The following is a 14,022-nucleotide window of genomic DNA, read 5'->3' on the forward strand; positions in this document are numbered from 1 at the left end:
CCCCTTTAGTCAAGTGAGTGGAATTCATTGTTGCTGCTGTAAAGCAATCATTTTCGATGAATTTCATACCCACTCACCAAACTTACATCCTTGAGGGATGGAAACAAAAACCATTTGCTTATTAGAACTCAGTGAAAGATGACTCTGAAGGATTTTGAAACATATTTTAAGGTAAAACTGCATAGAGATGCTTTATAGCAGGGGTCATCAAACTTGTTCCTGGAGGGCCGGTGTCCTGCAGAGTTTACCTCCAACTTTCCTCAACACACCTACCTGGAAGTTTCAAGTATACGTAAGACCTTGATTAGCTGGTTCAGGTGTGTTTGATTAGGGTTGGAGCTAAACTCTGCAGGGACACCGGCCCTCCATAACCGGGTCCCCTGGTGACCCCTGCTATATAGGATTAGTTCACTTCCAGAATAAAAACTTCCTGATAATTTACTCACCCCTTTGTCATTCAAGATGTTCACGTTTTTCTTCAGTCAAAAAGAAATTAAGGTTTTTGAGGAAAACATTCCAGGATTTTTCACAATGTAATGTTCTTTAAAGGGGATCAACGGGTTGAAGGTCCAAATTGCAGTTTCAGTGCAGCTTCAAAGGGCTCTACACGATCCCAGCCGAGGAGTAACTCCCATCTAATTTTCTCCTCCAACTTTAAAATTGTCCAACGTTGTTATATCACCTTTTTTTTTTGTAAAGGACGTTTCTTTTGCATATTGGCTTTGTAAACACTGATTTGGTACTTTCGCCTTTGTCAGGTGCAGAGGTTGCTTTGGACTTTAACATTGTCGGTCATTTTTTACGGACAGGGTCATAAAAATTTGTCATAGTCTATTATTACCCGTCATTTTAATTTTCATATTTGAATTATAATAACATTTAATTGCTTTTCTTTTTGCCCTGAACCTACGGGACAATATAGGCTTATGCACTGATTTTGAAGAGAACAAATGAGTCTGCATAACTTTTCATGTTCAACAACACACCCTGCAGTGACAGCGATTTTAATGTATTCTCATTTTTATTAACCAGTATTGATTCGTAAATGCCAATTGATCTTTTGGTCTATGCTGTTTGTTTCCGTTAATGAATAAACAGTATAGTGCGCCCCCCATCTAATAAATCGTAATAGGCCAAGCTTTGTGCTTTTGACATGAAACAAAGTATCAGATTTAAAATTCTGTCCATTTCATTAGGAAATTCAGGCAATAAATACCGTTTCCCAGTGGTGGGAATTGCAGTTACAATTTACAATAGATCACCCTCAGTAAAATCTGTCAAAGTGACGGACGGCCTACAGATTTTTCCGACAATTTTCTGTTAACACTACCTCGTATAAATCGGTCACGTGATCAACACGATTACGTAATGCATGAAGTCCAGCTAGTGCAAGAGAAGCACTTGTGGGTAAAGGGTATATAAATTTAAATTTTTTATTAGAAAATGACAGATCGTTTCATTAGATATGAGCCTTACTCCTCAACTGGGATTGTGTAGAGCCCTTTGAAGCTGCATTGAAACTGCAATTTGGACCTTTGACCACTGGTCCACGTTGAAGTCCACTGTATGGCAAAAAAACCTAGAATGTTTTTCACAAAAACCTTTATTTCTTTGCGACTGAATAAAGACAAACATAAACATCTTGGATGACATGGGGTGAGTAAATTATTAGGAAATATTTATTTTGAATCCTTCAAATGAGAAATTATGATCCAGAGCTATTCCAAGTCTGCTGGCGCCGACTAATGTCCAGGATAAGAACTGAAACGCTACAAAAAACAACAGACCTGATCCAATCATTGATAACCCTTGAAATATTGCACATATATTGTCAATATCCTTCTTTTAAATATGATACATTCAGATCATTATGACAACCAAAACTGCAAATTCACATCATCTAGTGAAATAGAGAGATGAACCCCAATAAGAGTCCCAAAACACTGAAATTTTCAGCATAGTGAAATCAGCATAATAATAGTTCAGTTTATCTAGTTATAATATTCTTTTTTTTTTTTTAAAGTTATCAATGTCTAGTTAATACTGTGTACATTGGAAAGTTTAATTTTCGCAATGCTTACGGCCCTGATCTCAAAAATGTCTCTGAGCATACTTTCTTTTGGTTGAAAATTGTACACAATGTACTAATATAGCTCTGACATGGTGTACTCAAATTTTAAATGTACATAACAGTGGTCTGCTAATATTCTGAATGTGTTAATGCCCAAATACGAGTTTGCCTTCAACCTCAGTTTGGTTACAGTTTACGGTCAGTATTCCAGACCACTGTTCCTTGCAGCATGAATGGAGTATGTAGTGTAAATGTGCTTTAGCAGCTAATACTGGAAACTAGAAAATATTGCCACAAAATGCTAGTTACTGACAATCTAGTCAAGGCCAAAGGTTTGCAAAACACCCTAAAATATGAGCCGATAACTTCCTGTGAGTGTTAAACAAATATATGAGCATATCTGTTGAAGTGCATGCTTAATTTGCATAATTATTTCAAAAAATCTGCACTGCATGCAGATGAGTCATATAATGGAATGATGTGCATGTATTATTAATTCACCTATTTAAATAAATCCTCACTAGCTTGATTTTTAGCATGTTTGCAAACATTTAGTCATGACTCTATATGGAAGATTTCCATTATGCGCTGTAATTCATCACCTACACAATGACATTTACATTACGCTTGTGCTAAAGAACTAAACGGGTAGCTAAAACGAATTTTCGCATTAAATATCTAAGCTTGGATAATTGTTATTTTGTAGAAGCAACATCAATTCACTGATCTGGATTCTATCTAGGTTGTTAATGGAGCATGTGTGCACTATTTAAAACTACACAACACCATCTATACTACAGCTCAATGGAGGAACACAGTTTTGAGGGCATTCGGTCTCCATACTTCAAAAGTACCACGTGCTCTGAATCACACAATGGTGGATAATTCATGGATATCACACAGTTGACCTGAAACAGGATATAAATCAGCTTTGAAGAAGAATATTTTCCCTGGGGAAGTGTTACATTCTCCAGATCATCGTCTGTCACTGACATTTATAAAGTGCCTCCATCTCTTGTGCTTAGAACGGTTTTCCATGCAATGCGAATTTTCCCTGCTACAATACAGGTGTCTCAATGCCCCCATGAATGCACATAAAATTAAGATACATATATATACATATGAGTGCCTTGGAATCTGCATATTCCTCATCTGGAAAACATTGGTAAACAGCTTTCCTAATACAGGATGACTTGGAGTGGTAAGCTGGTCCTGGTGTGGAAGAGAGGCTTCAAAAGATGGCAGGGCACTGACTCCAGTCCTGTCTGTCTTTGGCTTCCCAGTAGCCTCCTTTATACATGTAGCTGCTCTCACCTGTCTCTGTATCAGTCCTTTTCTCAAACCACAAGGGCTGGTAGCTCTCGGCCTCCTTACCTGTTAAATCCAGGACAAAACATCTTTAGTGAGATACTCTCCTACTGTTTGTATTGTACACTGTCTGCTAAGTGTATGAAACAATATGAGTGTGTGAGGCTCTGTCTTACCCTCTTCTAGTGTGAGGTTGGCCTGCGCCTCTCTCTTTCTCCTCTCCAGTCTCTGACGCTCCTCCAGACGCTGTTTCTCAGTGTTAGCTTCGTCCCACAAGCCCGCCTCCATCAGTCGCTGGTCAGGCCGTAGGCGGCTGTCAGTAGGGGCCACGCCATCCTCTGGTTCGTTCAGAGTCAAAGCCAAGGAAGAGAAGTAATGCATGTTCTCTGCATTCTCACTGAAATTACAGGAAAAGAGAGAGAGTGTAGAAATTTACTAAACAAAATATTAAAAGATAAATATAAAAAGATGAATTGGTAGCACTGATGCTGCCAAGTTCAGAAAGTTGGGAGCATTTCTGGAGCATATGCAATCAAAATGATTGCAGTGTTGAGCCTTATATAAATATTATAAATAATAAGAATATACCATAAAAAGATATATAAACAGATGATAGACAGAGGGATAGACAGAATGACAGAACTTTAGATAGATAGATAGACAGAAAGATAGAACGATAAATAGATAGATGATAGATAGAACGATAGAATGATAGAACGACAGAATGATAGATAGAATGATAAAGATAGATAGATATAGATAGATATAGACAATGATAGATAGATAGATCGATATATAGATAGATCAATAGATAGATAGATAGAACAACAGAATGGTAGAATGACAGAAAGATAGATATAGACAGATGATAGAACGATAGAATGATACATAGATCGATAGACAGAACAATAGAAAGATAGATGATAGAACAATAGATAGATGATAGAATGATAGATATATAGATAGAACAATAGAATGATAAAGATAGATATAGATAGATGATAGACAGAACAATAGATAAATAGATAGATAGATAGATAAAATGATAAAAATAGATGATAGACAGAATGATAGATGGATAGATAGATAGACAGATAGATAGATAGATGATAGAATGATAGATTGATAGAACAATAGAATGATAAAGATAGATATAGATAGATGATAGAACGATAGACAGATCGATAGATAGACAGAATGGATAGATAGATGATAGATAGATAAAACGATAAAGATAGATAGAAGATAGACAGAACGATAGATAGACAGATAGATACACAGATAGATAGATGATAGACAGAATGATATACAAATAGAACAATAGAATGATAAAGATAGATATAGATAGATGATAGACAGAACGATAGAACGATAGATAGATAGATAGATAGATAGATAGATAGATAGATAGATAGATAGATAGATAGATAGAACAATGGATAGATAGATAGATGACAGATAAAATGATAAAGATAGAAGATACACAATGATAGACAGAATGATAGATAGATAGACATAGACAGATAGATGGTAGACAGAATGATAGATAGATAGACAGATAGATCGATAGGTAGAACAATGGATAGATAGATAAAATGATAAAGATAGAAGATAGAACGATAGATGGTAGATAGATAGATAGATAGATAGATAGACAGACAGACAGATATTTAGATAGATAGATAGATAGATAGATAGAAGATAGACAGAACGATAGACAGATACATAGATAGATAGACAGACAGAACAATGGATAGATAGATAGATGACAGATAAAATGATAAAGATAGAAGATACACAATGATAGACAGAATGATAGATAGATAGACATAGATAGACAGAAAGATAGATGGTAGACAGAATGATAGATAGATAGATAGACAGATAGATAGATAGACAGAACAATGGATAGATAGATAGATGATAGATAGATAAAATGATAACGATAGACAGAACGATAGAATGATAGATAGATAGATAGACAGATAGATACATAGATAGATAGACAGATAGATCGATAGGTAGAACAATGGATAGATAGATAAAATGATAAAGATAGAAGATAGAACGATAGACAGAACGATAGGTAGATAGATAGACAGACAGATAGGACAGATAGATATTTAGATAGATAGATAGATAGATAGATAGATAGATAGATAGATAGAAGATAGACAGAACGATAGACAGATACATAGATAGATAGACAGACAGATAGATAGATAGATAGATAGACAGAACAATGGATAGATAGATAGATAGATGACATAAAATGATAATGATAGAAGATAGACAGAACGATAGATAGACAGATAGATAGATAGATAGATAGATAGAACTTTTTACACTTCTTTCTTTTCTTCATGCTCAGTGTGACACATAACACAAAGGTTGAGTCAACTTTTCTCCATTTTAACTGGTTGCAAGTGTGATTACTATATTGCCCACACCTGTTACTTGTCACAGATGTGTCTAAATACAAATTACAGGAGCATCACATGCTTGAAAAGCAATTATTTCTTACAATTTTGACAAGGTGCCAATAATTTTGTCCAGTCCATTTATGAGTTTTGTATGAAATTTTATCAAGTTTCTTCTCTGTTTTTTTGGTGTTGTTGCAGTGCAAACAAAAACAATAAGCACATGAAGACCAAAACATTTGCAATTGGAACAATTTTCTGAGAGAAGTGTTGCATTTTCTGACAGAATTGCAAGGGTGCCGATATTTTTGGCCATGACTGTAGAAGAATGATAGAACGATAGATAGATAGATAGATAGATAGATAGATAGAAAGACAGACAGACAGGCAGACACTTACGGCAGAGGATATTTCTTCCACAGTAGTTTTGGCGGTAGAGTCTGATAGACAGTTTTCTGTTTGCCCTCTGATCCTCCACAGCCATGGCTGCTCTCTATGATCTTTGCACTTTCCATTTTATCATCCCACGTCCCAGACAGAATGTAGCGGGCGCAGCCTTCGCCGTCCATCACAACGCCTGTGACCTGTGGACAGGAAGACACACAGCACTGAAACACACGCTCATGCAGGTACATGCATTACCCAGCAGAGGGCAGCAGCACACAGCATCACATTTCACATGCTGGAAAACTGAATAAAGGTGACTGATACACAGACTGACCTTGCGGGGAACATCCCTGGAAAAATAGCTGTATGGAGAGAATTTGAGGTGGCATTTGTCCTTGCTCCTGTGGTTCATGATTATAATGTCCCCAGACTGCATCAGGACAAAGAGTCATTCATTAATACTAATGACAGAGCTGAAGTGATGAAGAACAGGTGTTTGGATTAAAGTTAAGTGACATGAAATGAACATTTATTAAGGAAGTTAATACAATCTATTCTGATTTCATGCCTTGATGGTCAATTAATTTTAACTGCATTCCCCACTGATTCAATTCAGAGCTGAAAAAATTGTTTCCTGTTTCCTCCGCAGTGGGAAAGACGGGGCGGAAGACAGATGGAGAAGAACAGTGTCAATGGTGACTTTTCTCCAACAGATGGAGTGCTGAAGATGAGTAATGCTGTACCACGTGGGAGGACTCAAACCATAGATTTTACTCAAACATGAAAATTCTGTCATCATTTAATCACCCTGATGTTGCTGCAAATGTGCCATGTGTCTTTTTTCTTCTGTCATATCTGATGCAACACATCAAATGCTTTTATTTGAGCACTTCAATAAAGCTTTTTAGTAAAAAAAAGATGATTTTAAAATCAACCAGTTTCTTAAATTTATCATACAGATTCAAAAGTATGATATCACTAAACAATTACACTAAACAAACTAAACAATTAAAACTAAACAATTAAAAAAATGTACAGTTTAGTTTTAATAAAATAAAATAAAATATTACGTAAAAAACTTCAACTTTAAGAAAAAAAAAATGAACAAAAAAACAAAAACTGAAAAATAGAAATGATGAGTTTTTAAGTTGAAGTACTAAAATTACTAAAATATTAAACTGGAATAAAATGAATAAAAAAGCTAAAAAGAAATAAAAAAGACAAAAGCACATAATAAAATGACTGAAACTTGAAATAAAATAAGTTGAGGTTGAAGTACTAAATTAGTAAATATTAAAACTGGAATAAAAAAAAGACAAAAGCACATAATAAAATGACAGACTTGAAGTGAAATAAGTTGAAGTTGAAGTACTAAAATTACTAAAATAATCACATAATAAAATGACAAACTTGAAATAAAGAAAGTTAAAGTACTAAAATTACTACAATATTAAACTGGAATAAAAATAAATGAAAAAGCTAAATAGAAGTAAAAATGACAAAAGCACATAAAAAGACTAATTTGAAATAAAATAAGTTGAAGTTGAAGTACTAAACTTACTACAATATTAACATTGGAAAAAAAATAAATAGAAAAACTAAATAGAAATAAAAAAGACAAAAGCACAATAAAATGACTGAAACTTGAAATAAAATAGGTTGAAGTACTAAAAATACTAAAATATTAAAACTAGAATAAAAAGAAAAAGAAAAGCTAAATAGAAATAAATAAGATGAAAGCACATAATAAAATGACTGAAACTTGAAATAAATTAAGTTGAAGTACTAAAAATACTCAAATATTAAAACTAGAAAAAATAAATAGAAAAGCTAAACAGAAATAAAAAAAGAAAAGCACATGATAAAATGACTGAAACGTGAAAAAATAAGTGTAAATTGAAGTAATTAAATTACTAAAATAATCATATAATAAAATGACAAACTTGAAATAAAATAAGTAAGTTAAAATACTAAAAATACTACAAAACTTAAATTGAAATACAAATAAATAGCAAAGCTAAATAGAAATAAAAAAGACGAAAGCACATAATAAAATGACTGAAACTAGAAATAAAATAAGTTAAAGTACTAAAAATACTAAAATATTAAAACTGGAATAAAAATAAATAGAAAAGCTCAACAGAAAAAAAAAGAAAAGCACATGATAAAATGACTGAAACTTGAAAAAAAGTGTAAGTTGAAGTAATAAAATTACTAAAATAATCACATAATAAAATGACAGACTTTAAATAAAATAGGTAAGTTAATTACTAAAATTACTAGAATATTAAAATTTGAATAAAATAAATAGAAAAGCTAAATAGAAATAAAAAAGACAAAAGCACAATAAAATGACTGAAACGTGAAATTAAGTTTAACTAAATACTAAAACAGGAAAAAATTAACAGAAAAGCTAAACAGCAATATTAAAAAAGACAAAAGCACATAATGACTGAAACTTTAAAATCTTAAAAACAACAACAACAACAACAACAAAAGCTTAAAATGAAAACTAAAACATAAAATAAATGCCAATTTTAAATATTTATAAATATATATTTATTTATAAATATTTATCTATTTTATTCTCCAAAAAAATCTCCTTTTGTGTCATAAAGTTAGAAGGACGTGTGTAATATGGAATGTATGTGTAATATGAACACCAAACAAAAAAAGCAGAGAAAGGAGTATGAAGCCAGTCACGTACTTGATCTATCCATAGTTTGCCCACGATTATATTGTGCACAGTGGAGGTCACCTTACTCCACACATAATGATTCCCACTGGCGTGGAACTTAAGGTGAATGTTGCCTGCAGAGAGCAAAGAGAGGCATTATGAGCCAACAACAGCAGGAGAAAATAAAAGCGAGCAAGGCTGGTTCGCTCTTAAAATATCTCAAAGCTGCAGGGAGATCTGCAATAAACATTAGTATAAAAGGCTCTATAAAAATAGAAACCATCTCACGAATCAAATTGTCCTCTGAAGTAACATTTACCTGGAAGCAGCACATCTATAGTCACTAAAGTGAATCTAGGTAACTAGTGTTGTTTTTAATAAAATGCCTATGCATTTCAAAGTGGTGTTTTTTTAGGATTAAGCTGCCTTAAGATTTATTTAAAAAAAATAAAGTGGTAATTTTATTGCACATATATAAATACACACACACACAGTGAAACATCACTAGACAGTAGTCAATAGTCTAAAAGAAGCAATGACTGATGGATTTTATCTGTGTCTGTGTGTAATGATGTGAACGTCCTCTAAAGGTGACTCATAGCTCATGATGGATCACCTAGCGGCATGATAGAGATGTATTTGCCGCGAAATTTGCTGTCGATGGTGATCTCCTGCCACAGGGTCCAGCCTCGCTGTGAAATCACATGGTGGGCCGCCGCCGGAGGGTGATGACTTATCTGAGAGAAAGAGTGAGAATGCGTCACACAATCACTGACAACATTTAATGCATTAACTATAACTTTAAAGGGTGCAACAGATGTAAAATTCACTTTTACATGGTGTTTGCATATAAATGTATATTCGCGACACAACCACCCTACAATTACAAAAATCCATTCACTCTTTTTTTTTTTTTAACTGAGAACTACTGCGTGCGACTATTACGTATGTCACCAATACTTCCATAAACAAAGTCTGTCCCCGGTCTTGTCTGTCACAGTATGGTTAAATAAAAAGGTATATAAAATAAAAAAATAAAAAATAAAATACATTCATAAAGTCACTTGCTTCATTCCTGAATGAATCAGTCATTAGAACGAATCGAATGAATGATTCAGTATTTAAATCAGTGACTTGCCACCACCTACCTACTGCCATATCTTTTCAGTTATTTAAATCATTAAATATTTTTGTTTTTAAAATTGTATATTTAAAACATTAATCTCAATTTGAATTTATGAATTTATGAATTTGATTGCACTCATGCCACCTTTGTGTTCCACTTTTGTGTTCTTCTGTGCCATTTCTGTAGTACAATTAATTTTGTTAATACTGATTTCATTTGATTGGTAACTTATTCTCCTTGTTCTTATTCTGTTGTTTTAATTATAAATTTTAAAAAGCTTAAACATATAATTTAAAAAAATTGCCGTACAAGATGACACACTTTTAATAAAGTTAGAAAAAAGCTATTATAAATATGAAAACAAAATTCCGCTGTAAAATCACTTTAAGGAGTCAAATATCACTTAATAATGGGAAGAATAATTTTTGATCAGATTTTTTGATTATTGATTAGAAGGTGAAATTTTGACTGTGCTCCTAAATTTTTTACGTTAGGAGCACAAGTGCTGCTAAAAAGAAAAGTAAGCGTAGAGTATCCAATGTCCCCTTTAATGCATTAACTACAAATGTGACCCTGGAAAAACCAGTCTTAAGTCGCTGGGGTATATTTGTAGAAATAGCCAAAAATACACTGTATGGGTCAAAATTATTGATTTTTCTTTTATGGCAAAAATCATTAGGAAATTAAGTAAAGATCTTGTTCCATTAAGATATTTTGTAAAATTCCTACTGTAAATGTATGAAAACATTTTTGATTAGTAATATGCATTGTTAAGAACATTATTTGAAGAATTTTAAAGGTGATTTTCTCAATATTTTGATATTTTTGCACCCTCAGATTCCTGATTTTTAAATAGTTGTATCTCGGCCAAATATTGTCCCATCCTAACTATACATCAATGAAAAGCTTATTTATTCAGCTTTCATATGTTGTATAAAATTTCAATTTTGAAAAAAATGAGCCTTACGACTGGGTTTGTGATCCAGGGCTACAAATAGGTAAGTAAAATATGCTGTATATAATTTTTTTTATTGTTATTAATTATATACACACTACCAGTATGTCATTTCTGACCTGTTCACAGATGGAGCGGTATCCATACTCCTCCACGCGGTCCAGCTCATAGGTCTCTCCCAGCAAGGGGTTGAAAGGTTTCCCTGTGCGGTGGACGGTGGTTGAATAGGACGAGACGGAGAAGGCGGCCACCAGACACATCTGCTCCAGAGAGGAGTCACAGCGTGCTGCCCGGTCCAGGAGTTCGCTGTATTCAAGATCTTCTGTCAAACGCTGCAGCATCGATAACGGCTCATTGAAGTTCACCTGGAAGTGAGGATTCAGACATACACAGATCCATGTCATGATTCAGATAATGAAGATTCTGAGAACTTAAAGGTATAGTTGACCCAAAAATGAAAATTGGATAAAAGTTTTCCTCTTAGACCATTCTAGAAGTAGTGAGTCTTCATCAGAACAGGGGAGAAATTTAGCATTGCATCAGTTGCTCACCAATGGATCCTCTTTAGTGAATGGGTGCCGTCAGAATGAGAATGAGAGCGATGTTTTTATCAGCTGTTTGGACTCTCATTCTGACGGCACCCATTCACTGAAGAGAATCCATTGGTGAGCAGCTGATGTAATGCTAAATTTCTTCAAATCTGTTCAGACAAAGAAACAAAATCTACATTTTCAGCAAATTTTAATTTTGGGGTGTTCATAAATTAGGGCTGTCAAGTAGATTAAATTTTTTATCTAATTAATTAATTAATTACATGATGTGTCGATTAAACGCAAAATAAATTTGACTAAAAACACCCACAAAAGATTATTTAAAGATATTTTTGTGTTAAATGAGTATCAAGGAGACATTATAAATTATAGCTTTAGAAAGAAATATTTTATTTGATTTTTTTTTCAAAATTTATTACACACAAACATTTAGGCTGCATCGGCCTATTATAAACTATGGAAATAAAAGAAGATAATTTGAGAAACATCTCAGTATTTTTTGTTCATATAACGAAAGTCCGGTAACCAAAACAGCTTTGTTTGACTTTGTCTTCATGAGTCATTCACTCATTCGATTCAATTTGTTCAAACGGCTGATTCATTCAGGAATGAAGTAAATGGCTCTCGTTATGAATGAGCCTTTGAATTATTGATTCACACGATTCGTTCAAAACACGGATTCATTCAGAAACACTGCTGTGTTGCTCAGAGACGCGCAACAATTCTGCTGTGGCTTCAGAAGTAATATGTTCTCTGCAAAATTGAGCAAAAACACATAATATTGTGTTTAAAATATAACACAATATCTTATTTACTGTTGTATAAAATCAGATTTAAGCTTGTGATAGATCGGGACAAAATCAGTACTCGTGTCATATCGCTCTTGTTGCCCGTGTGATATTGTGTGATACGCGATATATATAAATATGTACTATATAACCTGCAAAATCTAACGTTCCTCTTACAGGCATGGGAATCTTAGAGAGCTCCTTTCCAATGCAATTCTTCATGATGCTCCACAGGTTCAGGGAGTAGTTTGGCTTATCTGGGATGCGACAGCGTCTGCCTCTGCGCAAGTAGCCACCAGAACCGTCCTGTAAACACAAGGAAAACACTACAGTGAACAAATATCTTAAGATCTTCAGTGTTATTTGCCATGTGTGATTCTGTTCAGATATGTCATGAATAAACAAAAGCCCAACTCACATTGTCATCCTGGCTCCAATTACTAGATAAACTTCCACTGGTCACGCTCTGATTACTGCTCAAGTGTCTGAGACACACACACAGAAACAGAGAGAAACACAAGCGAGGGCTGAAATATCAAATGGCTTCTTACTGTAAATATGTACTGTACTCACAAGCCACACTAGTGGAAGATCATTCATTATTCAAGCATAGAGTAGATAAACAGATGCAGTAGATAAGTTGCTGAAAACAATTTGTTGTATGCAATATTCACAATAACATTATTGCAATCAGCATCCACTGCTTACTTGTACAAGAAGAGACCATCTAACTGACATGAAAACCACAATTCATTTTTTTAAGCGCCACTTAGGGAAAGGTACATCCGAAATCGATAACACCTAAAAAATATTCAAATAATAGTACGGAAATCTCAACACATACATTATTATTAAGAGATATAGCTAGAAATAGTGTAAATTGTGAGTAAAAACTGTGCATTCCGAATCCAGTCAATCAAATTTGAGGTTGTTATTTTATCAGGCTTTTGTCATTAGATGCATCAGATGGCTAATGAATGGACTGTGATGTGTGGGCCTGTGACTGAAAGCCACTGTATATCATAATCTTTATATATATGAACCTGTGTTGTGAGTGATCGTCTGCAGGCACTGTGATGAAGGCGGGAGAATCTTCCATGGCATCAAAGAACTCTATGTCTTCATTCTCTTCACTGGATTCTCCCTCCGGTGTTCCCTCTGCACCTTCTGAACATCAACACATGGAAATTCTCATTTAATGACAGGTCAGAATTATATAACATTTTTATTACATTTGTATAAAATTAAATGTTGCATTTTGGTCTATAATAACAACATGCATAGAGCATAGTATTTAGAAATGTACATATGTAAAGGGATAGTTCACACAAAAATGAAAATTATGTCATTAATTACTCACCCTCATCGTTTTGAACTCATAAGACCTTCATTGTTTGTCTTCGGAACACAAATTATAATATTTTTGACGAAATCTGAGAGCTTTCTGACCCTGCATAGACAACAATGTAACTGAAATGTTCTCAGACCCAGAAACGTAGTAAGAACATCGTTCAAACAGTCCATGTGACAGCAGTGGTTGAACCGAAAGTTTCCGAAGCTACGAGAATACTTTTTGTGCACAAACAAAAACAATGACTTTATTCAACAGTTTTTCTCTTCCACGTCACTATTCTCCACCATTGTTGAGAGTACCATGACAAAACCACTGATGTCACATGGATTATTTTAATGATGTCCTTACTACCTTTCTGGGCCTTGAACGTGTCAGTCACACTGCT

General features: G+C 33.9%; 1 protein-coding gene across 1 annotated transcript in view; it reads right to left on the bottom strand.

Annotated features, from left to right (window-relative positions):
* Nucleotides 1–1,791: 1,791 nt before the first annotated feature.
* osbp2a (oxysterol binding protein 2a) overlaps nt 1,792–14,022 on the bottom strand; it is a 28,177-nt gene continuing 15,946 nt past the window's right edge. Inside the window, exons 5-14 of the mRNA XM_051120841.1 lie at nt 13,327–13,450; nt 12,702–12,768; nt 12,461–12,589; nt 11,064–11,309; nt 9,480–9,600; nt 8,894–8,997; nt 6,521–6,616; nt 6,199–6,383; nt 3,556–3,776; nt 1,792–3,445 (exon numbers count right to left, since the gene is read on the bottom strand). Coding sequence (XP_050976798.1) covers nt 3,303–3,445; nt 3,556–3,776; nt 6,199–6,383; nt 6,521–6,616; nt 8,894–8,997; nt 9,480–9,600; nt 11,064–11,309; nt 12,461–12,589; nt 12,702–12,768; nt 13,327–13,450 — 1,436 coding nt within the window. The 3' untranslated portion in view covers nt 1,792–3,302. The remainder of the gene's footprint in view (nt 3,446–3,555; nt 3,777–6,198; nt 6,384–6,520; nt 6,617–8,893; nt 8,998–9,479; nt 9,601–11,063; nt 11,310–12,460; nt 12,590–12,701; nt 12,769–13,326; nt 13,451–14,022) is intronic.

Source organism: Labeo rohita, chromosome 10, assembly GCF_022985175.1.
Source record: "Labeo rohita strain BAU-BD-2019 chromosome 10, IGBB_LRoh.1.0, whole genome shotgun sequence".
NCBI lineage: Eukaryota > Metazoa > Chordata > Actinopteri > Cypriniformes > Cyprinidae > Labeo > Labeo rohita.